At 47.8% G+C, this 25,924-nt stretch overlaps 1 protein-coding gene across 3 annotated transcripts; it reads right to left on the reverse strand.

Annotated features, from left to right (window-relative positions):
• Positions 1-6,555: 6,555 nt before the first annotated feature.
• LOC150043077 (inhibitor of carbonic anhydrase-like) lies at positions 6,556-25,898 on the reverse strand. Of its 3 annotated transcripts, none has more exons than XM_090323556.1 (17): positions 25,548-25,898; positions 22,751-22,923; positions 21,404-21,512; positions 19,745-19,906; positions 19,171-19,315; positions 18,117-18,172; positions 16,017-16,195; positions 15,325-15,496; positions 14,017-14,159; positions 13,601-13,691; positions 12,642-12,698; positions 11,386-11,541; positions 10,102-10,243; positions 9,886-9,950; positions 9,147-9,331; positions 8,309-8,495; positions 6,556-6,785 (listed from the first exon to the last, which is right to left on the reverse strand). In XM_090323556.1, exons 2-17 carry the CDS (start codon positions 22,832-22,834, stop codon positions 6,751-6,753), a joined length of 1,968 nt encoding a protein of 655 aa, XP_090179682.1. In that variant the 5' UTR covers positions 22,835-22,923; positions 25,548-25,898; the 3' UTR covers positions 6,556-6,750. The 3 variants fall into 3 exon arrangements, with proteins under 3 accessions (XP_090179682.1, XP_090179681.1, XP_090179680.1); XM_090323555.1 differs by lacking the exon at positions 25,548-25,898 and adding an exon at positions 25,084-25,477; XM_090323554.1 differs by lacking the exon at positions 25,548-25,898 and adding an exon at positions 24,897-24,987.
• Between the last annotated feature and the right edge of the window lie 26 nt (positions 25,899-25,924).

Consider the following 25,924-nt stretch of genomic DNA (forward strand, 5'->3'; position numbering starts at 1 on the left):
GCTTTGATTTTTTTTTTTTTTTGGTCAGTTGTGAGTCTTGAACTCGGGGCCTGGGCACTGTCTCCGAGCCTCTTTGTGCTCAAGGCTTGTGCCCTACCACTTGAGCCACAGCTCCACTTCCAGTTTTTGAATGGCTAATTGGAAATGAGTCAAGTAGCTAGGATTACGGTGTGAGCCCCTGGCAGTCAACTCATCATTTTCAGTATTTTTATTTTGACTGGTACTGGAGCTTGAATGCAGAGCCCAGGGACTGTCCCTTAACCTTTTCACACAAGGCTGATACTCTACCACTGAGCCACAGCTCTGCTTTTTTGGTGGTTCACTTGGAGATAAAGAATCTCAAAGACTTTTCCCACCCAGTCTAACCTTGACCTGAGATCCTCAGACCTCAGCCTCCTGAGCATGCAGGATTCCAGATGTGAGCCATTAGGCCTGACCACATCATTTCAGATGTAAATGGAATCTGCCCAATGGATATGATGAAGTAGGGCCAGGAATGCTACATCCCAGGATGGTGGATTCAGTCTCTTGTGATAAACCTTTCTGGGAAGTGCCATCCCTTTTGTCTTCCAGGTTTATCTCAGAACTTTACTTCTCCTTACTCTCTCCCAGGGAGAGAAGTCAGGACCCTAGATCTCCAGATGGGCCCCGAGACAGATAATCTGTTTCAAGCGAGCAGAGTCCAGTGCTCCCAGGACACAATCCAAACAGTACACTGATCCCTCTGCTGCCCCCACTGTGTGCTGTTTAATGTTCCCATTCTCTACAGAAAGAAGAACTCAAAGTCCGCCTGTTTTCTCAGCTGTCCAAATTGGACCTCTGACCTACCCAGATTTTATAAATCCACAAACAGCATCAGGTTTCTACAGTGAAGTAATCTTACGCTTTTAGTTTGCTTGAAATTGTTACCCATGGAGAGATCTTTTGGTAAATATCTACTATTTCTCCATACATAGGTATTTTTTTCAAATTTCTTTATTAGGTGTGTGAGAGTGTGTGATGGTAGATCAGATCTCACAACTAGCTCTGGCACTTTCCATGTCACTTCTAAAAAGTGTGTAGATACCGAAGAGGGGAAAAAATTTAGAAAGGCTGATTTTTTTTTCACTTAATACACCAATACAGTATACAGTACAATACATTGATGATTCCGGCTGTACCATTGCCCCAGGGAAGTGTCATACTCTTCAGTGCCAGTGTTTGTTAACCTGGATTTAATGCACTTTCTTTCTTTTTTTATTTAAAAATTTATTAACATTGATTTTTACATCATATTCAAATGACATGTTTAACAAACAAGTGTTCAAGAAGGGAATCTCTATATACAATCACTGGCTCTTAGTTTTTAGAACATAATCAAAATTAGGCTAAGGGTTTGTATATCATAGATACATATTAATTTATGAAATAAAACATGTCTATAGAGTCATAGGGTTTTTATTAAAAAATTTATTAATATTGATTTTTACATCATATTTCAAATGACATGTTTAGCAAACAAGTATTCAAGAAGGGAATCTCTATATACAATCACTGGTACTTAGTTTTTAGAACATAATCAAAATTAAGTTAAGGGTTTGTATATCATAGATACATATTAATTTATGAAATAAAACATGTCTATAGAGTTATAGGTTTCTATGTCTATGTAGTTATGTTTATATTTCCAATACCATGTCCATAGCATTGGGTATGCGAATATTGAGTCCTCACTCTTGTACTGTTGGGATCTCATAGCCACATATTAAGGATACCATGCGCCTTTTGTTCCTTTGGTCTTGTCTTTCTCACTCAACAGGATTCACTCTGGATTCATCCACTTCCCTGCAGATGCCATTATTTTATCTTGTCTGTTGACTATGTAGAATTCTATTGTGTGTGTATGTGTGTGTGTGTGTGTGTGTGTGTGTATGTATATATATCACATTTTCTGTATCCATTCATCTGCAGTAGGGCATCTGGATTGTTTCCATCTCCTGACTATTGTGAATAGTGCAGAGATAAACCTAGCTGAGCAGGTGTCCTTATCATATCTTGGGTTATGTTGTTCAGGGTAGATGCCCAGAAGTAGTATGGCAGGATCATAGGGAAGGTCAATTTTCAGTTCTTTAAGAAACCTCCACACTGCTTTCCAGAGTGGCTGAACTAATTGACATTCCCACCAGCAGTGTAGTAGGGTTCCTTTTTCTCCACAACCCCACCAGCGACTGTCATTGTCTGAGTTCAAAATCTTGGCCATTCTTGTTGGGGTAAGGTGGTATCTTAGGGTTGTTTTTATTTGCATTTCCTTTATGACCATGGATGGTGAACATTTTCTCATATGCTTTTCTGCCATTTTAATCTCTTCTCCTGATACATCTTTCTTTAGTTCCCTTGCCCATTTAGTGAATGGTTTGTTGGGTTTGGGAGGATTAGTTTCTTGAGTTCCCTGTAGATACTGGATATTACGCATTTGTCAGATGTATTATTGGTAAATATCTTTTCCCAGTTGGTTGGCCGGCTCTCTGCTTTTGCGACTATGTTTTTATCTGTGCAGAAACTTTTTATTTTTACGTAGTCCCATTTATCGAGTCTCTCTCCAACCTGTTGTGACCCTGGGATTCTGTTCAGGAATCTTTTGCCTGTGCCTATGAGTTCCAGTGTCTCTCCTACTCTATCATATAGCAGTTTCATGGTTTCCGGTCTGATGTTGAGGTCTTTGATCCATTTTGAGTTAATGCTTGTGCATGGTGAAAGGCTAGGGTTAATTTTGAGTTTTCTGCATGTGGCTGTTTTTTTTTTTTAAGAGGCATATAAAACTATTGACACTGTTCCCCCATTATTCACAATAAAGTAAACAGTATACAGTTGGGTAACATACTGATTACTACACAGTTGTTTTTCTGGCTTTGTTGGAAGCAGTAACCTAATACTGAAAAGATTGAGCCTTCATGTAAGGAATGACTTAGGGTAAAGAAAAAGCACACAGGTCTATAACTATAAAATTTTGTTCATTCATTTAGGCCAGCAGATTCTAAATAGTGAAAATCACTAGCTAGTAGAGTTTTACATTTCCATGAGCCGAGTCTTAGTGCATAATTCATGAGCATTTAGTATACAGATTCCAATATTCTGTAAAGGAATGCTCACGGCAGAAACTTTTAATGAACTCAAAATTTTGTTGTAGTTTTCTCATTTGGTTGAGAAAAGTTGTTGTTAGTGATATATATATATATATACATACATATATATATATATATAAAATGTTGTGTGTAATCCTTAGTAGGCTCTATTCTGCCTATATTCAGTATTACCTGAAACAGTATTATCTTGATTTTTTTTTTTACTAGTCCTGGGGCTTGAACTCAGGCCCTGGGCACCATCCTTGGACACTTTTTGCTCAAGGCTAGTGTTCCACCACTTGAGTCACAGTGCTACTTCTGTTTCTTTTGTGTATATTGTACTGAGGAATTGAACCCAGGGTTTCATGCATGCAAAGCAAGCACTCTACCACTAGGCCATGCTCCCAGCCTTATCTTGAATTCTTTGGCTTCTTTCCAACTTGTTAGAATTTGAGGAGTACCAGTACCTGGGCAAGATGCTCGTTGGACCAAAGCCTCCAGCTCCTGGCTCAACGCTATGTAATCTAGGACAAGCAGGGTCAACTCTTCTGGTGTATATAACTGTGGTAAAACCTCAAGCCAGGTTATGGATAACAGTGTCGGCAGCCCAGAGATTGTATAGCAGTTGAAATTCTAGAGGAGAACCTTCCAGAAGTCCAACGATGAAAGCTGTGCATGCCCATAGATTCTTAGAGGTGGCCTGTAATTACACAGTGGGCCAGAAGTGAAAATGTCATTCCTAGAAAGAATGAGATCTTGGTCCCTGACTGGACACCCCTTAGCCATGAAGGGAAGGGCAAGCAGTCCAGCCTGATGTCTCGCTCTGGTGACTGATTTCTAATGTAAATGGTCTGGGTGGGGAAAACCTGGTTTTCTTTGACAGCTTCAAATTGTCCATTTATGAATATATATCTGTATATGTCTACCCATATATACAGATACATAGGTGAACATATATAGTATATGTCATGTAAAATCCTATAATTATAATTTCACTTGCTCTAGAAATGTGCTAGACAACTGTTAACTAGATCTTCAAGTTAAAAATTAAAAAAGTACACACCTTGCCAGGCCCTGGTAGCTCACACATAATAATCCTAGCTATTCAGGAGACTGGGATCTGAGGATCACAGTTCAAAGCCAGCCCAAGCAGGAAGTGAAGATATGCCTCCAGTGATCAAGTGCTAACCTTGAACAGAAAAAGCTAAGGGACAGCACCCTGTACCCACACATACACACACACACACACACCTTGACTTGTAGCATTTTGCCAGTTCTAAGCCTTACGTAGATGTTATCAAAATTCGTAAGAAGCAACTTTATTGGTGCTTAGAAGGAAATTGTCATTTTTCAGTGCCTCTTTGAGTGTGTGTAAGAGCGAGCCAGTCCTAGAACTTGAACTCAGGGCCTGAGCAATGTTCCTAAGCTCTTTTCCATTAGAGCCACAGCTCTAGTTAGAGATAATAGTCTTTTCTCCCTGGGCTGACTTCAAACCATGGCCCTCAGATCTCAGGTCTCCTGAGTAAGATTAACAAGTGTAAACTACTGGCGCTTACTAGTGACTTTTTATGTTATTGTTGGGATAATGTACAGTTACATTCGTCAGGTAATGAATGGGTGTATTACTTCTCCAACCTGGATACCCCTTCTCATGTTTTTGTCCCCCTTTCCTACCCTAGTGACTTTTTTTTTTAAACCTTACATAGTCTGTGTTTTTTTCTTTTTTTTTTTTTTTTGCCAGTCCTGGGCTTGAGCTCAGGGCCTGAGCCCTGTCCTTGGACTTTCTCAAGGCTAGAGCTCTACCACTTGAGCCTCAGCACCACTTCAGGCTTTTTTTTCTATGTATGTGGTACCGAGGAATCGAACCCGGGTCTTCATGCATGCTAGGCAAGCACTTTAACCACTAGGCCAAACTCCCGGCCCTGTCTGTGTTTTTTTCTAGGTGTGTCTCCATATTGGTTTGCTCCTGACTCTTAAGTCATATATTTTTGTTTCTTTGTACTTCTGGTAACGTGTTCACTTGATACGGGACATTGTAAATTCTGCTTTGTTGAGGATTTAGATTGTGTGGTCCTCCCCCGAGTGACATTAGGGTTTGTTTTGAAAGATGGCCATTTACAGATCACCTGGATCCTCTGAAGCTAGTCTTAGCTTTAGCCATTCTAGAGCAATCTTTTATCTGTGACCATGTAACCCCACGCCCAAGGCCCTTCATTGGAAGCCTTTATGTTCAGTGAGTTTTCTCTAATATGGAATCCCTTGAATGTGCTCTGGGAGATGTTAAGCTTTTAAGTCTCCGCCATTCTTTTCCATAAGAATTTCCATTTCAGGGCTTGGGCAGTAGGTTAATGGCCTGGCCGATCCTGTGCCATGAACTCAGAGGCTCTGGAGCTCCCTGGAACCCCCCCTCCCCCTCCCCCTCCCTTCCCAGGACCGGATTTAGGCCCTGACCAGCTCAGATACCATTATGTTATGCCTCATATCTTCCGGCTGTCTGGTCATCATGGCATCCCACTTCAGCTCTCCATTGGAGTTGGTATGGTGTGTTGGCGTTATTTTCCTGCTCTTTCTTTGCTTTACTACTCTCAGTTTTCTAGCAGCGTTAAGTGTATTCAAGGCTGCAGGTCTTTGAGATAGGAGTCCACTTTCAGTCACCAGCTTTCTAATAAAGACTCTCAATTTGACCTCTTAAAATTTTTTTTCCAATGTCATTCTATAGACAACTAGATTATTGTTATGCCAAAGACATTAGGACACCGTTATCCATATCTCTGAGGGGCTTTCGTGCAAAGTTTCCACCTCCCCATGTTTCTGTCTCTGTTTTCCTCTATTCAGTGTTGGAACCCATTTGAGGGACCTGACTTTCTCCGAGGCACTGTGGTGTAGGACTCAAGCATTGTGAAAGCACTGTTAATTACAGTTAAAGCACTGTTAATGGTAAGCCTTTATGTCCATACCTTGTGTAATGTTTATTCTTCCTTCAAATAAGCTAGAAGTGGGGATGAGATGATTTGATTCCTATTTGACAGCTGTTAAACACTTCCCTGGTACACTGGCTGCCTTGAGCAACGGACTTGTCAGCTCAGCAATCAGCAGGATTTCAGTCACTCCAGCCCTAGTGGAAGCTTTCACAAGGGCAACAGCTGTCTGCCGACTCCTGAAGGCACAGCCCCAGGCCCGACTGTTTCAGACAGCTCCCATCCTGCCTTGCCATCCCATGCCTCAGGAATAAATGACCTTCCCTCTAGCCACTGCCACCTAGGCCTCTAGTTAGTGTGGCCCAGAAGAGGGTCTGTGATTGGTGCAAACACAGCCCTACCTTCTTCTTTATGAGGGACTGCTATGATTGGTGTGAGCACAGTCTTTCATTTGCATGGCTGTACCATGATTAGTGTGCACATAATCCTTATTTACGTGAGGGTCTGCTATGATTAGTACATTCTCTCCACACTCCTTTCTGGATACATAAGCCGGGTTATTCTGGCACATTTTGAGCCAGCCAGGACACACAAGATTTTATTCATTTTAATTTTTGCAGCAGTCCTAACTCAAACTTGCAAAAGTGACTGAGGTTACCACAGATCTACATGGAGATAAGCAACAACTGGCTCTACGGGGGGGGGGGGGTAGGTGTCCCAGTAGTCCCCTTTTAATTTCTGTGGAATGTGCAGGCATCCAGAAGTCCTGTAAAGCAGAAGCCAAGGAAAAGAATTAGGGCCAGCCTCTGCTCACTAAACATGCTCTCATTTCCTACAAGCAACCTGAAGTTAATAAAGATGTTTCAAAACACAGATAAATACACCCTATAGACATTTGACTTAATTAACGTCTGCCCTTCATATACACATACAGATATTTATTTTTGTGGGTTTTTTTTTCCCCTTGACACTAGGGCTTGAACTCAAGGTCCTCATACCCTTGCCTGGCTTTTGCATTCATGGCTTTTACCACTTGAGCCATACCTCCACTGACTTTTTTTCTTTTTGCTGGTTAACTGATGACAAGGAGTATTCTAGATTTCCCTGCCCAAGTTGGCGTCTAACAGATCTCAGCCTCCTGAATAACTAGGATTATAGGCATAAGCCACCAGTGCCCTGCAACTTTTTCTTCCTGCTCTTAGCATCTCATAATACAATTTCATTCACAATGTAATTTAACAAAAATTGAAGCACACTCCCGACAATTTGATGGTCTCAAGTAAGTTGATTTTTTTATCCCACCTCCATCTAGTGGTTTTTTTTCTTTTTTGGAGGGGGGGGGCGGTTGTGGGGCTTGAACTCTGGGCCTGGGCATTGTCTCTGAGCTCTTCAGCTCAAGGCTACTTCCCTACCCTTGAGCCACAGCCCCACTTCCCATTTTCTAGAGATTAATCGGAGATAAGAGTCTCACAGCTGTGTAGTGCCCTGGCAGGCTTTGAACCGTGATCCTCAGATCTCAGCCTCCTGAGTAGCTAGGATTTCAGGCGGGAGCCACTGCGCCTAGCCCACCTGTTCCTTTTTGAGGTAGTTGTGTCATCTTAAATATGTATTGCAGAAAGGGCTTATTCCAGTGCTAACTATATTTATCTCTATTAATGTCATTTATAAATATTACTAAAAAGCATTGACAAGGCAAGGAGTTTGTCCTAATGGTAGTGTGCTTACCCAGCAGGCATGAAGACCTGGGTTCGTCCTCTCTGTGTCTTTTCCCAAACCATGTGCCTACACTGAAGGGCCCTTTATTAGCAAACAAATGGAAATACCATGAACACAAATTCAATCCCTAAGAAATCTGAAATTGGACTGCACTCTATGGCCCATTCAAACAGTTCAGCCCTTTGAAGAGGAATGTCTCTTTTTTTTTTTTTCCAGTTCTGGGCTTGAGCTCAGGGTCTGAGCACTGTCCTTGGACTTTCTCAAGGCTAGAGCTCTACCACTTGAGCCTCAGCACTATTTCTGGCTTTTTTCTATGTATGCAGTATCAAGGAATTGAACCCAGGTCTTCATGCATGCTAGGCAAGCAAGCACTCTACCTCTAGGCCAAACTCCCAGCCCAGAGGAATGTCTTTTGCCATAGTATAATTGAGGTACCTTATTTGTACCTCTGAATCCTCCTACAGGGCATGGAGAAGGTCTCCATATCATTGTATCCTTGTATATTAATCCTTCATACAAATACACTGACCCCAGTCCTCATGCTCTTTCTCCCCGGAGTTCTGTTCTACTTACCAGAGGTTAGACATTGCTTGAAGTTAGCCATCACTGTAAGGTACTCTGGCCCTATGTACTTCTCGTAAGTTGTTTTGTTCTGGAGGTTGGACAGACATTCCGTGTCGTGACTGAACAGCAGGTCCTTGGTTGAGGAGTCAAACAGCTGGAACATCCTATATTCAAACCCATGTCTTCCAAAGAGCTCCTGGGTTGGGCAGACAGACAGACAGATGGACAAGTGAGGGACCAGCGCCACTTCCAGTTTTCTGGTGGTTCATTAGAGATAAGCGTCCTGTGGACTTCCCTGTCTGGCCTGTCTTGGGCTCCCATCCTCAGATCTGAGCCTCCTTGAGTAGCCAGGATGACAGGCATGAGCCACCGGCGCCTGGCTAAGTGTCTAAATGTTGACTCCTGGCTTTCATGATGCCCAGGGATATTGCCGAGCCTGCCCAGGTTGAAGAAAATGGATTTGGATCCACCTCTGTGCCAGGAAGAATAACCTTCCATTCTGCTCTGCCTAGCCTAAAAGCACTGAGGCACCTTCCTAACTTCTACAGCAGAAGAAGAGAGAAAGGATGCATTCTCACAGAGGGCCGAGTAAGCCCGGGATGTGGAGTGAATCAGCAGAGTTGACGGAGTCTCAGGGTAGGCACTTGGATGCTCACATCTGAGGATATCCCAAATATTTTGAGATGTCCTAGACAGCCTCAGAGCAGGAAGTAGAATTGTCAGCTGTAAACAGAGGCAGTACTGGGAGGCACAGGTCCCATGCCACAGAAAGAAAAAAATAGGAACTGGGCGGGGACGTGCCAGTGTCAACGGGCAAATGAACTGAGCCCTCAGAGAGTGCTTGCACCTGCTGGTTGAAGAGTATCCTGCGAACAAAGTCTGCCTTATCCTTTCTTGATACCACAGCATGGTTCGGCACTGCGGCCAGATGGCAGCTCTGAGCCTCCGTCACAGGCTTCCTGGTGCCGTCGAGACACAACAGCTCAAAATCTTCCTGCTTCAGGTCCTTAGCCCAGGCCTCCGGGTTCTTTCCTAGAGAAAGGAAGGTGCATCAGCCACAGCTGATGGCTTTGGTGGAAATGTGACAGGCCTGTCAATACCTGGGAGAGTTTCAAGGCATAGGGAAATAAGGAAGCTTCTAAAATAAAAAAAAATGGAATAGAAAAAAAGAAAAGATCATGAGCTCATAACCTCTTTTGGTTGGTGCTTTCTTAAGCCATTTGAAGACAAAGATTTCTTAAAACGAGCCTGAAAAAAAAAAACTTAGCCAAGAAGGGAAAGATCAATTTATTGAATTACTATTAAGATTAAGAATTCTATTCAGGGGCTAGAAATATGGCTTAGAGGTAGAGTGCTTGCCTAGCATACATGAAGCCCTGTGTCTGATTCCTCAGTATCACATACACAGAAAAGGCCGAAAGTGGATCTGTGGCTCAGGTGGTAGTGTGCTAGCCTTGAGCAAAACAAGTTCACAAACAGCACCCCGTGTCTGCACCCAGGGGACCGGCACACACAAAGTATACAGACCTAGGTCACTGAAAAAAATTTCCTATCTGTCTAGCTAGGAGAGTGTAGTAGTCTCATACCATCAGTGTTCTGTAGGACAGTATGGTGCTTCACAAAAGCCACATCTCCCTTCTCCACCAGACACCTGCACGGCAAGGGACAAGTCAGTGAGGAGTAGAAGGAAGACACCAAGAGCAAGTCACACACACTGTCTTCTGGTTCTGGCTCCTTCTAGATGACACTGAGAATACGAGGAGTTGGCTGGGGTGGTGCAGAGGGAAAGGTGGTCCCCTCACCTCAGAGCCCCAGTGAAGCCAAAGTATTTCTCGTTGCTGTTGGGGGCACATGTGTGGGCTGGGTTGTCACTGCCACCGCAGAGAGCACAGAGATGAGAGTCGGGATCAGACCCAGGGGCACAGCTGCGACTGAAGAACTGGTCTGTGGGGACGACACACGGGTCAGGACTTGCCATTGTAGCATGGAAGCCTCACAATCGGTCCTTGCAGTTGCCAGACTCTCTTGATTTGCAGAACTTCTTTATGTATGCGGCCATATCAGGACTTAGGCAGGCATCAGTGCCTAGCTGATCATCCTAGCTTCTCAGGCTGAGTTCTGAGAATTGACGTTCAAAGCCAGCCCAGGCAGGAAAGTCCTTGAGCCTCTTTTTTTTTTTTTTTGCCAGTCCTGGGCTTGAACTCAGGGCCTGAGCACTGTCCTTGGACTTTCTCAAGGCTAGAGCTCTACCACTTGAGCCTCAGCACCACTTCAGGCTTTTTTCTATGTATGTGGCACCAAGGAATCGAACCCGGGTCTTCGTGCATGCTAGGCAAGCACTCTACCACTAGGCCAAACTCCCGGCCCTCCTTGAGCCTCTTATTGCCAGTGCACTACCAGAAAACTGGAAGTGGCTCAAAGTGATAGAGTACTAGCTCTGAAGGAAGAAGCTCAGGGACAGTGCTCAGGCCCAGGGTTGAAATCCCACAACCTACCAGAAAAAAAAAACCAAATCAGAACCTGCCAAGCCAGGCATTGGTGACTCATGCCAGTAATCCTAGCTAATTAGGAGGCTGAGGTCTAAGGATCTCAGTTCAAACCCAGCTTGGGCAGGAAAGTTTGTAAGATTTTTATCTTGTAAACTACCAAAAGGCCGTAAGTGGAGTTGTGGTTCAAGTGGTAGAACACTATCTTGAGCAAAAAAGCTAAGCAAGAGCAAGAGGCACAGAAAAAAATACAGGAAAGGAGGGAGGAGGAGGGGAAGGGAAGAATTGTTGCATATGCCACATAGATGCCGCTTAGATGTCAAGGTCAAATGCATGCACACACGTAGGCACACTGTGCATGCTCTGGTTACTCCTTCAACCTGTTTCTGACAGATAAGGACCATCTTTCCCTGCAGCCCGTCCTTGAGCCACCCCCTCCCAGAAGCAAAGGGGTGAGGGCAGAGGGAAGGACCTGCTCAGGGCTGCAGTGATGCTCACCCTTAATGTGTCAAGCTCACGTATCCTTCCTGGCCCCCTGTACCAATGTCTCCTCTCCCCCACCAAGGCCCAGGCCCTCCACACCTGTAAGAACACACTCACCAAAGTTACAGGACCCGGTTTGATTGTATATCAAACCCATGGGAATGTGCCAGCCTGCGGAGCTGCCAACCGCTGTGTGGCAGGACTTCTTGCCTCGTAGAGAATTCCAGGTGATGCCAACATCTGATTTCTTAACCACAGCCACCACGTAGTAGCCTGGCAAGTGGAAATACCAAGATCCACTTTCTTCTATTTTGAGGGGAAGGGTGGTGAAGGGTAGAGGCCCCAGACAGGACCTGACCTGCCCCTCCTCCGGGCCCTTGAAGAGCCCTCTGTGTTGTGGATGAGATAGGCCGCATATTCTCCATTTCCCTGCAGTCTCCCTTCCAGTGGAGGAATGTGTGAACCACCATTTTGTTGTGCTCTCGAAGCTGTGTCCTTACGGAGACAAAGCAGTTCTCCCTTTTCAACCTTAGCAGAGTGGAGGCTACTGCAGAAGCTGGAGCCACCGTGGCCCTCTGCATTCAGGCTTCCTCTCCCTAGGTCACAGCTACCCAGCCCCTTCTATCTCACAAGAAATGCTGTACTCAGGGAAGTCACTGGCCTTTGCCTCAGAATCTTTTTTTTTTTTGCCAGTCTTGGGCTTGAACTCAGGGCCTGAACACTGTCCTTGGGCTTTCTCAAGGCTAGCACTCTACCACTTCTGGCTTTTCCCTATGTATGTGGGGTACCTAGGAATCGAACCCAGGTCTTCATGCATGCTAGGCAAGCACTCTACCACTAGGCCAAACTCCCGGCCCTGCCTCAGAATCTTGCAGACTCAGAGTAGTTTGCAGACTTCAGCAGGAATCAGATCTGTTTAGACATCTGTGGTTTCTGACTCAGTGGGACTAACGCGGAACCCAGGAATTTTGAGGGGAGCTCATGTCCATTGCCCTATTTCTTCTCAAGCTCCAGGGCTGTCTCCCACCCTCTTGCCTGTGTGGCCCTGGGTTAGCCATGCAGGCCTTGAGATTCAGTTTCCCTACCTGCATACTACAGAACAGCAAGGTCCAAAGCTAGGGGTGCTGAGCAGAGTCAGTAGGGAGGGCCAACAGCACTCCTTTGTCAGTTGTCTGTGCCGTGCTGTATTAAGTAGCTATCATTCATTATTATTTATTAATTATTATGGCCACTTTGGGGCAGGTTTGCACCTTAACTTCCTCTGTTTTCTGGTTTCCAATTCCAGCAAATTCATTCAAGGTTGTTTTTTTTTAGGGTTTCCTCACCATCTCCCCAGTCCTAAGCCTAGTTGAGCTCCAGTGCTGGCCACTCACCTTCTAGGGGCGCATTCACGCACTTATGCCCAGGGCGCTCGCTCCTACGTGTAGGCTCTGAAAGGAAAAACAGAAATAACCAAAGAACACAGCCTATTGAACTTCTCGTGTATCAACTCCATCCAAAGTCATCCTCAGTCTCCGTTGTCCAGAACAAAGCCAGGCATGGGGGAGCGGGGCTCATTGATGTCACTGTAAGATGCTCAGGAAGCTGAGATCGAGAAGATTGTGCTTTGAGGCCAACTTGAAAGCTCACAAGACTTCTCCCCCCAATCTAAATTAATAACAAGCTGGCATGTTTGGAGAGGGGGGCAGGAATGTCTGTTTTCCCAGCTAATTAAGAAAGCATAAATAGGAGGATCGAGGTCTAAGCTGTCCTGGGCAAAAAAATGAGACTCTTTTTGAAAACCTAACAAAAGCCAAAAAAGGACTTGGAAGTATAGCCTAAGTTGGTAGAGTGGCTTCCCAGCAAGGCTCTGGGTTCAACTCTGGCTCAGTATCGCCAAGGTAAATCAGAAGAATGCCGGGGGAGGCACTAAGCAATCAAGCACCATGACCAACGAGCCAGGCTTCCCCTGTTGTTGGCCGTTTGGACATTAGCTTCCATCCAGGAAGCTCCTCAGTAAGCCAGCAGATGCAAAAGTAAGAAAAGGAGGGAGCCACTGAAGCGGGGAGGGGAGAGGCAGGGACCACTCTTTGGTGAAGAGCCTTTCATAAGAGCTGTGGAAGTTCTACTCCACCCCACCCCACCCCACTGTCTCTGTAAAAGAGGGCATTATTTTGAGCTCTGTCCATCTAGCTCCTGCATCCATATCTTACGTAGTTTGGACATTAGGGGAGGGAATTGTCATCTCCCTATTTTCCAACTCCATTATTGGCTTAACTTTCTACGTTTCTACCTGGTGGGGGGTGGGAGGGAAGGGGGGAGGGCAGGGACAGGGAAGTTCTCCTCTGCTCACCATAGTTCTCGGCCAGGACGGGCGCCAGCCCACACTGGCCTGCGAGGTAGACATGTCCTCCATCCAAGCTCATGGCGTCACCTTCTCCTTTCTGAAGAAACGGGTCAGTAGTGAGCAACAAGCCACTGACCCTCAGAGCTTTCCAGCCTGCTGGCCTCTCACGTCACGAGTCCTGTGCTAACCAAATCTACCATGTCAGAGTGAACTGACGAGCCGGGCACTGGTGGCTACATGAGCCTGTAATCCTAGCTCCTCAGGAGCTCCCTAGGGCCCAGAGCCGAGGCCCCCGGGGGGTCTCCCTGGACTTGGGCTGGCCCTGGGCAGGGGTTTGGAATGTTCACTGGTGATGTGGTGGCTGCAGCTGGGAGCAGGGGTCTTCAGTGTCACACCCCACCGTGGAAGCAGGGCCTTCCTACCACAATGGCAGCCATGCAGTCCTCGGGCGTCTCCTCCGTGGTGCACGCCAAAGCACCGCCGCTCACCGCGCTCCACTCCTCACACCTGGCCTTCTCCTGGTGGCTCACCGCGCACCACCGCACCCTCCGGAACTCCTCCACACCTAGGATGGGAGAGAAGGGGCAGGGATCTCAAGGAACACCACCTCCCCCAGGACTGCCCAGCAAGGGTCTCACAGACAGTGGCACAGTGGGCCAGGGGAGTTGGTGCTCAGAAAGACTGAAAGTAAACCTCATCTCCACCCCCTGACCCCATCTCAGGAGGCCTCATAGAGCTCCAGCCCAAATTTCTTACAAGGCTTTCCAAGAAAGAAAAGAAAGAGGGGCCGGGAGTGTGGCCTAGTGGTAGAGTGCTCGCCTAGCATGCACGAAGACCCGGGTTCAATTCCTCAGTACCACACACACAGAAAAAGCCAGAAGTGGTGCTGTGGCTCAAGTGTTAGAGCGCTAGCCTTGAGAATGCTCAAGGACAGTACCCAAACAGAGAGAGAGAGAGAGAGAGAGAGAGAGAGAGAGAGAGAGAGAGAGAGGAGAGAGAGAGAGAGAGAGAGAGAGAGGAGAGAGAGAGAGAGAGAGAGAGAGAGAGAGAGAGAGAGAGAGAGAGAGAGAGAGAGAGGAGAGAGAGAGAGAGAGAGAGAGAGAGAGACTGTAAAACAGAGGAAAGAAGAAATAGAGTAGGGAGAGAAGGAAGGAAAGGAAGAGGGAGGAAAGAAAGGAAGCAGATGGAAGGAAGGAGGGAGAGAGGAAAGAAGGATGGGCAGGAATAAAGAAATTCATTGTGCTGAATCTAGTGGAAGGCAGAAGCTGAATCCTGAATCTTTGGAGTTCAAGTTCTGCTGTTTAGTTTAGACTATTCTTCCCGTCACCGGGATTTAGAGCCATTACTTCAAGTGGCCTGCAACATTGAAGGTCCCCAAACCCCTCTGGTCATCACATAACTCAAGCCTTTCTCCCAGCTCTTCAGAAAATCCTCTCACAGGCCAGGTGCTGGTGGCTCACACCTCTAATCTTAGCTACTCAGGAGGCTGAGATCTGAGGACCACAGTTCAAAGCTAGCCTGGGCGCTAAAGTCCATGAGACTCTTATCTCCAGTTAACCACTAGAAAACCAGAAGTGGGGCCGTGGCCTTGAGCTCAGGGACAGCGCCCAGCCTAGAGTTCAAGTCCCACGACCAAAAAAAAAAAAAAAAAAAGAAATCTAAGGGACAGCATCCTAAGTTCAAGCCCTGTGTATTTACCATACACACACACCCCTCTCCAGCTGTAATACCTGTCTCCAGATGCCGAGAGGCAGAAAGATAGTCATATCCCAGGTACAGCTTAGCATCCATTTTAGGGGGGACCCGTAAAAAACCCCAGGCAGCATCCGTAAACAGCAGATCTCTCCCATGTGGTGAACCAAAGAGTTGAAATTCTGACCTCTTGTCTTTCCCATAATTTTCCTGTTCAAAGGAGAAGAGCAAAGGAAGGAGGCTGGCAACGAGGTGAAGGTCAACATGATATGAAAGACAAAGGGAGAGAGAGACTTGTAACCTCTCCCCGCCCTCTGTCACCCCACCCCAGACAGGATACAACCCCATTTCCCTGCACTTCATTATGCTCTGGAAATATTAAATGCAAAGTCCAGGGACGGGGGGAGCAGTAAGATTTTTATAAATATTATGACTCTTGTGTCATTGTTAATTTCTTAGTCTGCCCAGTTTGTCAACTGAACTTTATCATGGCTTTGAGTAGACGAGAAAACACAAAACCTCAGCAGCAGATGTTGACTTCCCGCGTCACGGCGACATTTACGATGAGTTTATTGGGACGCAACTCATGGTGAGCTCAAGCGCATGTATGCAGAGGTGCGGTTCCAGATATCCACACGGGAGCCTTCCGTGTCCACCACAGATAAAGGGAGATGACAAGGCAAAGTGGGGAGCCCCCGCACCCTCAAATCCAAAGCAGTGGCGGGAATACCTGGGCCTTGTTGAGGACCTCCCAGATCAAGCCTTCCTTGCCGTCCACGCTTCGGGCCACGACGGCATGAGAGGGGACCTTGGCTAGGTGGCACTGCTCGTATTCGTCCACCGGCTTCCGGGTGTTGTCCGGGCACAGCAGCTCAAACTTGTCCCTGTCAGCCTTCTCTGGCAGGACCTCTGGGGGAGGGAGGAAGGACAAGACACAGGTCAGCTGGCCACGGGCAGAGCCACATGCCATGTCATCTGTCCCCTTCCACAAGGAGCCTTGATTGTGTGACCTGGAGAGGACTTGCAGAAAACCTTCCCAGGGCTTGGGATGAACTCAGGTCCTTGGACTCTTGCTTGGCTTTTTGTTTTGTTTTTGCTCAAGACTGGTGCTCTGATCACTTTTGAGTCACACTTGCACTTCAGCTTTTTGCTGGGTTATGAAAGATGCACTGCTCTGTGGCTCTGCCAAGAGGAATGGTGCCAGTAAACCTGTACTGATCAGTCATGGCCCACCGAAGACTGTGTGCAGGGCTGTTTCATTTCACAGAACCCTCACAACCAGAAGCGAAGTCCATGATAGAATGGTCCCACTCCAGGGATGGGGAGACAGGGTAACGGGCAAATTCTCAGTGAAGCGGGAGTTGACATGCTTCCATTAAGCGAGGTTTCCCTCCCAACACAGACAGACACACACACATATTCTGGACTCACACTGGACACTCTGGATATACGAAGACACATGTGCCTTGTAGGTATTCAAAGGTGTGGCGATCTCCACACATTTCATAGATGGAAGCCCCATGAATGAACCTCAGAATGTGAGTTCATATGGAAATAGGCATAGCAAAAATGAGGTCAAGCTAGAAGACAGCTGGCACTTAATGCAATACAACTCGAGGCCCCTTATCCAAAGGGGGGGCATAGCCCAGCACCAGTGGTGCACCTAAATCCTCAGGAGGCTGAGATCTGAAGATCTGGGTTCAAAGCCAGCCTGGGCAGGAAAGGTCGTGAGACTCTTATCTCCAATCAACCACCAAAAAGCCAGAAGTGGAGCTGTGGCTCAAGTGGTGAGTACTAGCCTTGAGCAAAAAACAAAACAAAACACCCCAAAACATAAGCCAAGGGGAGAAACAAAAAGCAATTCAGTACACAGGCCCTGATTTCAAGCCCCAGGATCCTGCGACATAATGAATGAATGAATGAATGAATGGCAAGAAATGACCTTCTACAGACATAGACATAAGAGTTTGGGGCAAAACCAATCTGGTTTGAAAGTGGATCACGGCCTCACCATGGTACTTGACCAGTTAAAGGACAGACGATAATTGTCTCAAACATCTCAGTCTGCATAATGTGACCCCAATAATTAAAGAACTTACCAACAGTAAGGACACACATCCATTGCCAGAATGCCCACAGAGCAGGTCAGCAGGAAGTAACAAAGCCAGTGAACTCGGAATGGCTGGCTCAGGGTAGGAAGGGTGTGGGAATGTTCACATCGAGCAAGGACTGAACACACAAGGACCTCAAGCCCTCATGGCTCATTCAGATTTCCTCCTTGCTGAGTGAGACAGTAGGTTCTGTGCATGATAGACATTGGATTGGTGGTAAAACACAGAATCTGTTGCGGGTCTGGGTCAAGTGGTAGAGTACTTGTCTAGTATAAAAAATAGAAGCTAGCTGGTGGCAGAGCTTAGGTGGTAGGTAGAGTGTTTGCCTAGCAGACACAAGGCCATGAGTTCAAACTCTAGGACCACCAAAAAAAACATAACAAAATGTACAAGACACAGCTAGCTACTCAGCAGTCTGAGATTTGAGGATCATGGTTGGAAGCCAGCCTGGCAGGAAGGTCTGTGAGACTCATCTCCAATTAACCACCAGAAAACCACAAGTGAAGCCGTGGCTCAAAGTGGTAAAGCAATAGCCTTGAACAGAAAATCTCAGAGACAGCACCCAGGCCCTAAGTTCATGACAAAAAGAATTATGAACTGAAGAATCTTTCCATTAAAAAACAAAACAAAACAAAACTCTGTGGCATTGAACATATGGCTCTCCCTCCTCCTTAGATGTAAGGAAACTTGAAGGGGGGCCCTTCTGCTCCCCCACTTACCAAACATGGTCATATGCCTCACAAAGCTCACGTCCCCCATGCCATCCTGTAGACACCTGAGGAACAAGAAAGCCACCATCAGGCCCTGCCCTGCTGTCTTCTTCTGCAGTCCCTCTGACAGCCACCAGCTTGAGGGTCTTTCTTTGCCAGAAGTCAGTTACCACTGAAGTGATGGCCTCACCCAAGGGGTAGAGGAGTCGGGGGTTAAGGACTATGAATTCCCTAGCTTAATAAAAGTTTTGGTTTGATGCTGGGACTTGAACTCAGGGCCTCATGTTCTCTCTTTTCTCAGGGCTGGCACTATACCGCTTGAGTCACAACTCCACTTTTTGCCAGTTAATTATTGAGATAAAAGAGTCTCACCGGCTTTCCTGCCCTCAGCTGGACTTCAAACCAGGATCTTCAGACCTCAGCTGCCTCAGTAGCTAGGGTCACAGGCGCGAGCAGTTATCACCTGGCTTTGTTCTGGTTCTGAGTGGTCACCGGCTCTCTTAGGGAGAGCGTGGGATGTGGAGAGAGGGCAGTGGGGGCTTAGGGGAGGTAAGGAAGGATGGGGGGCAATGCTTTGCACAGGAGGTGAGTCGGGAAGTCCTGGCTTTTGCCCTACCAGGATCCCAGTCTTGTGCCCGCAGTTCCCAGAATCTCTCAGCTCCTCGAGGTCCAGGAGGGGAACACAGAAGCCCCCCAGGCTGGAGGGGGCCGTGCAGAACTGCACAAGGATCTTCCACTCCCAATACTGGTGTTAGGACAGTTAGAGACAAGGCTAGATCACTGGAGTCACCTGGGGCAGGCCCAACCACTCTGGGAACTTTTATTCCTACTTTGTGTGTATGTGTGTGTAAGTATGTGCGTGTGTTCACACACGCACGCAGGTGCACCAGTTCTGGGACTTGAACTCAGGGCCTAGGCACTGTCCCTGAGGTTCTTTGCTTCAGGCCTACCACTTGAGCCTTAGTTCCAGCTCCAGGTTGGCTTTGAACCACTATCCTCAGAGGAGCTAGAGAGCCCCCAGTGCCCAGATGAAGGGCAAGGAGGGGCAGGGGCTGGCACTCACCTGAAGGCGCCCGAATAGCCGAAATAGGGCTCCTGAGAGGAGCAGGCGCACTTGTCCTTCCCTTCCCCTGCACACAGGCCACACAGGCTGGGGAACCTGGCCTTGGCACAGGGCACGCAGCTGCTGGTGAAGAACCTGGCGGCTTCTGTGAATACGGATGCATGGGTCCCAGAGTGGGTGCTTGTGGACGGGCCCGGGGCAACACATCCCCCAGCTTGTTGGCCCACACCTACTGACCCTAGCTGGGAACCAGGGCCATGAGACTCTGCTTGCAAAGTAGACTGGAGCCCAGGAGGGCTGAGCACAAATCCTGGCAGGTCAGCCGCCCCATCCCCCACCCCCATGTCACCCTGGGGATCTGAGCCTGCCTCTGCAGCCTTCTGGGAGAGGAGGGGGAGTCCTTCTAGAAGAGAGCTGGGATGGTAGAGGGGTGTCAGGACCCATGCTGTCGGCTCAGAGAGACTCAGCCATCAGCCTCCCAGCACATGTGTCCCCACCACAAATCTTGGAGACAGTGACTTATGGTAGTGACTTGACCCATCCAGACCACCCGCCCCGACCTGAGCTGGCTTACCCGTGCCAAGAGACCCAGAGGAAAGCAGTGTGTTCAGGGGGATGTGCCACCCGGTGGCCCAGCCCAGGCCCGGGAGGCAGGACTTCCTGCCTTGCAGCTCATTCAGCTGGAAACCCGAGCCTTTCTTCACCACGGCCACAACATAATAGCGGGTTAGTGGGTCTGCAGAGGAGCAGGGAGGAAGAGAGGCCAAGGAGACATGGCGCCATGTCACTTCTGAGCTTCCCAAAAGGGTATAGTGTAGAATTTTGGAGGGTCCTAGGGTAGGTGCACCATTCCCAGTATACAGGGAGAAAAGGAAATGGGAGGGAGTCTTGGCTGAGAGGAAGGAGAAAACCAAACCTTCTGGGGCACCAACTACCCCTGACTTTTCTGATTTTTTTTGGGTGGGGGGAGGTGATACTGGGTTTTGAACTCATGGCTTTGTGATTGCTAGGCAGGTTGCTCTTCCTGCTGACCCAGCCTCCAGCCTTTTCTCTTTGTGAGTGTGTGTGTGTGTGTACTGGTTATTTCTGAGATAAGATCAATCCTCCTGCCTGAGCCTACACCTGGACTGCAATCCTCCTATGTTTTCACTTCCTACCATAGCTGAGCTGACAAGTGCACACCAGTGGGGTTTTTTATTGTTCTTTTTTTGGCTTTTTTTTTTTTTTGTCAGTTGTGGTATTTGAATGGTGGGCCTGGGTGCTGTCTCTGAGCTCTTCAGCTCAAAGCTGCTGCCCTACCCCTTCACACCAGAGTTCTAGTGAGATGAAATCTGTTGGGATTTTTCTGCCTAGGCTAACCTTAGAGCTGTAGGTCTCTCAGTCTTAGCCTCCTAAATTAGTTAGGATTACAGGCATGAGCCACCCTCGCCTGTCCAACTTTGGATTTTATTATTATCATTATCATTATTATTACTCTGTGGGTGCAAAAGGGATGTACAGTGAATAGTTAACATACTTTGAATTTGATCTTCCCTCTTCTTCTTTTTTTTTTTTTTTGCCAGTCCTGGGCTTGAGCTCAGGGCCTGAGCACTGTCCTTGGACTTTCTCAAGGCTAGAGCTCTACCACTTGAGCCTCAGCACCACTTCTGGCTTTTTTCTATGTATGTGGTACCGAGGAATCAAACCCGGGTCTTCATGCATGCTAGGCAAACACTTTAACCACTAGGCCAAACTCCCAGCCCCTGATCTTCCCTCTTCTGGTTGTGTGTGTGTGTGTGTGGTGGTGGTGTTGGGGATTGAACTCAAGACCTCCTGCTTGCTTAGCAAGTGCTCAACTACTTGAGTGCTTTCATCTGGTATCTCTTGCTTTTGCCTAAGGGCGATCCTCCACCTCTGGCTCATGAGCAGCTGGATTGTAGGCATGCACCAGTGCATACGTATGCAATCTTTTTCTCAGGCTGGTGGGATGGGCATATGGCAGAGCCCCAGTGGTGGGTAACAGACTGAGGATAGCACCATCCTGTTGGGCTTTGGATACCCACCCCGCTACAGCCTGCAGCAGCCAGGGCAGCCACAAGACAGGACAAAGTCTGAGGATGTCCAAGGAGAGCCAGTATTCCTCACCCCCACCACCCTCATCTAACGGAGCTCTAGCATCTTTGCCCCCACCCCTGTCCTCCCCAAAAGCTGAACTGTCCCATTGGGAAGCAGAGGTCCCCCAGGGGGAACCCACCATCCTTTGATCCATAGACTTCAGCTGCAATGGGCTTTAGGTTATAGGGCACCAGGCTGGCCTCAAACACCAGGCCTCCATCGATGGTTACCGCATCTGCGTTGTTTGCCTGAGGAGATGAGACAAGGGGGTGAATGGAGCCCACTTCCGCTGGGGCCCGTCTCCTAAGCTCTCTTCCAGGAGTGTTTGTTCCAGAGATAGCTAGGCTGACTTGTGCTGCTCTTGAGATTTGCGCAGGCGTCTCTATTCCTTCAGGCATATACCTAGCAACATTATAAGAGGATCTTTGGTAGTTATGTTTTTGTGCACATGCCTGTACTGGGTCTTGAACTCGGGGCCTCCTGCCTTTCTTTGGCTTTTCTTGCTGCAGGCTGGTTCTCTTCCACTTCAGCCATGCCTCCAGCCTGGCTTTTTTTTTTTTTGCTGGTTACTTTGGAGATGGATTCTTAACAGAATTTTCTGCCCAGGGTGGTCTCAAACTATGATCCTCTGGATCTCAGCCTCTTGAGTAGCTAGAGTTGCAGGCATGACACCACAGGGGCCACACTTATGTGTAGCTTCTTGATGAAACTTCATAGTCATTTTTACCTTCCCACCCTCAGGGTTCTTTTTCTACCTACATCAGATTAATAATAAGGTGTGAGATATTTTTCTCCAATTAATGACTGGTATCTAAAACATACTTCTTATGAGGCATTTATGAAGCTCATATGTTCCATTCTATTATACTTTCCAGGCATGCAATTAAATAAAAGTATTCATCTCTTTTTTGTTGTGGGGCTTGAACTCAGGGCCTGGGTACTATCCCTGAGCTCTTTTGCTCAGGCTAGTACTCAACCAGCCTGGTAAGAGGTAAGTCTCGTGGACTTTCCAGCCTGGGCCGGCTTTGAACTGTGATCCTCAGATCTCAGCCTCCTGAGTGGTTAGAATTACAGGTATGAGCCGCCGGAGCGTGGCTAAACTATTGATATTTTATTTGTTTTACCTGAATTTTGTATCTTGCTGTGAACGTGTATGTGTGTTTGCATGTGTGTGCATGGGTGTGCACCAGTACTAGAGGTTGAACTCAAGGTCTGGGCACTGTCCCTGAACTTTTTCACTCGAACCTGGTGCTCTGCTACTTGATCCATAATTCCACTTCTAGATTTTTGCTGGTCAATTGGTGATAAGAGTATCCTAGACTTCTCTGCCCCGTCTGGCTTTGAATTGCCATCCTTTTATGATCCCAGCCTCCTTAGTAGCTAGGAGTGAGCCATTATAGCTCACATCTATAAAAAAAGAAAGCAAGAAAGACACAGAGGCAGGGAATAGGGGCTTGTGTCTCTCTTCTGGGCAGCTGTCACTCACTGCAATGGCACGGATGCAGTCCAGGTGAGAGCTTTCCTTCACGCAGGTGACCAGGGGACCATCTGCAGGGAGGACTTTTCTCATGGCCTCTTGGAAGCTGGAGCATTTAGCTGCCTCATGATCTGACACGGCACACCACCTTACAGTCTTCTCGGGGACAGCTAGGCAGAGCCCTAGGAGAGGGACAGGGCAGGGGCGTAAGGACCATGAGGTACTCACTCTACTCTGCTGGCAGAGGAGGTCAAAGGCAAGAGAAAGGGCTTACTGGTAGGTCCACACAGTTGGATTGGCTGTCTGACAGGTGAACTATTAGGGTTTACATCTCTGAATTGTCCTGCCCCCCGCCTTGCGGAGTTTGGCCTAGTGGTAGAGTGCTTGCCTAGCATGCACGAAGACCCGGATTCGATTCCTCGGTATCACATGCATAGAAAAAAAGCCGGAAATGGTGCTGTGGCTCAAGCGGTAGAGCTCTAGCCTTGAGAAAGTCCAAGGACAGTGCTCAGGCCCAGGACTGACCAAAAACAAACAAACAAAAAAGTCGAGTATTCCCCCCAGCAAGTTAGAGAAAGAATTTGGTATTCCATTCCTAGGTATATGCAAGAAATTAAAGGCCAGCAACTCAAATACAGGCCCACAGATGTTCAATAGCAGCATCAGTCACAATAGCTACAAAGCAAAACACCAGGATGTGCATGAGTGGACACAATAGGGAAACAAAATGTGGTACATCCATAGCATGGACTATTACTCTCTGGAAAAAAAATAAAGTATTACTCCTGGTCACAGTATAAATGAACCTCAGACATGTTCCCGGAAGCCAGTCAGCACTGGCTCACACCTGTCCTCCTCGCTACTCAGGAGGCTGAGATCTGAGCATCACCGTCTGAAGCCAGCCCACGCAGAAAAGTTCTCGTCAGCATCTTATCTCCATTAAACCACCAGAAGACCAGAAATGGAGCTGTGGCTCGATGTGATAGAGTGCTAGACGTGAGTAGAAAAACTCAGAGACAGTGCCCAAGGCCCTGAGTTCAAGCCCCATGATAAGCAGCAACAACAACAAAAATGTTACAGGAGCTGCCACCCCTTTACGCCTAGAACCCTAGCTACTCAGGAGGTTGAGATACAGAGGGCTGCAGTTCAAGGGACAGCTTAGGCAGAAAAGTCTAGGAGACTTCGTCTTCCAACTAACCAACAAGATGCAGGACTGTGGGTTTGGCTGAAATAGTAAAGGACTAGCTTTGAGCAAGCAAGCTGAACCATGTACCAACTGCAAAGCTCCAAGTTCAAGCCCCTCCTACTGATCCTCATATCTGAACTTCCTGAGTAGCTAGGATGACAAGTGTGAGCCACCAGCTCCTGGCATCAGCTGAGTTCTCGTTGGATTACAAAGGGAGCTTTGAGCAGAGCCCATTGTGTTCTCCAGCCTGGTGCAGCAGACATGAAGGAGAGAAGGGGCCTGGAGGACAGGAGGACATCTCTTGGCCTCTGCCTTATTAAACAAAGCCCCGGTTGAGCAAAATGAACTTTTGCCCAGGGCCTAACTTTGCCAGGAGAGAAGAAGATAAAGAACAAACAACACAGTGCCTGCTGGAGAGGACTTGAGAGAGAGAGAGAGAGAAACCACTGGGGCTATACCCAGTGTTTTCTTACCACAGTAGCTGGACCACACCTGTAGTCTACCTTCCCAGGCTATCCCAGGCCCTCTGCAGCCCTGAAGGATGATGTGCGCTGGGAAAGTCTGGCACTGACTCCTTGTCCTTGCTGCCCTTCCCTCTGTGCAGAACCCTCAGTCCTGCCATCTTTACCCCATCTAAGGAAGACTACACACAGCAGCATCTGACCTCACAGAGCTTCATCTGCTCAGATCCATCTAAGCCATATTCCCAGCCATTTTTTTTTTAAACTAGAGATAACTTGCCTGTATAGGAGTTGGGTCTGCCTCATCTATAGTCTCATCTTCACAGTGGGTGTTAGTTATGTAAAATGGTTTATCTTGAAGAACTGGACTCAGAGAGGTCAAGCACCACCCAGAGCCAGTAAGTGGCAGGTAGAATCCCATGGAGACCGATTGTTCTCCTGTGGGGCTGCCATGCAGGGTCCTGCCCTGAATGACCCTCCAGCACCCAGGTCCCCAGTGCACACTCACCCAGGGCGCCCACACCTAGGAGAGCGCAGATAGCCAGCCTCATTATCCTTGGGTCCCCAGAGTCTGGGTCTTTCTGTCCTCAGCCTGAAGCCTGGTGGATCCAGATATGCAGGCTAGGGCCCAGCAGGCCTTTGCCCCACCTTTTACCCCTCCCTTGAGTCACCCTCCCTAGAACCCGCCCACTCACCCTAAGTCTTCTGTTCCTCCCTTCACCAGTGAGAACTATGGCCTCTGGACAGCAACTTGACTCTACCACTATCCTGTCTGGCCATTGCTGCCTTTGAAGATTGAACAGTTCAGGGCCAGCAGCCAACAAATGTAGATAGCTCTTAAGTTGAATCAGTGCAAAAAAAAAAAAGAGGTTATCTTGTGGAACAGAGCTCAGCAGGCATCCTGACTTTAGCCAGAGAGGCTGAATTCAGGCTTCTGACTTTTTATATTGTAAGAGAACTTGGTTGGTAATGGGTTACAGCAGTAATAGAAAACAAATATACTTGGAGTATTTATTGGAGAATCTCTCATGTGGGCGGTTTACCATCCAATCTCTCATTTCATGGAATTGGAAACTGTGCCAGGTATCTTAGAAGAGGCAGGCAGGCAGACTGCCCCTTTGTCCAGCCCAGGTCTCTCCATGCTTCTTCTCTCACCTACCTTCTGTTTTCCAGAATGCAGGTCTGGGCTAGCCATGCATTCTAGTTCCTCTGCCATCCAGCTATGCCGGAGCATAGCTGCCTCTCCCCGATGGGCCTCGAGTGGCTCCCTTGTCACTGACCTGGTTCCTCCTCCACTTGGTGAGTTTGAAAGGCAACTGAATCTAGGAGGGCTGACATGTCTCATCCTGGGCTAGAAGATAACGTCTGCTCGGAGGACTCGAAAGCTGCCCGAGGAGAGGAGTAACTGACTGCGGAGGGGGCTGAGCGACCTCCTCTGCGAGGTGACCCCCCTTCCTCACCAAACCGAGCATCCGGGTGGGCCACCCGACCCGGGCTCGGAGCAGGCGCGGGGCCGGGGGCCGGGCTGGAAGCCCC

Source organism: Megascapheus bottae, chromosome 32, assembly GCF_031878675.1.
Source record: "Megascapheus bottae isolate mThoBot1 chromosome 32, mThoBot2.hap1, whole genome shotgun sequence".
Lineage (NCBI taxonomy): Eukaryota > Metazoa > Chordata > Mammalia > Rodentia > Geomyidae > Megascapheus > Megascapheus bottae.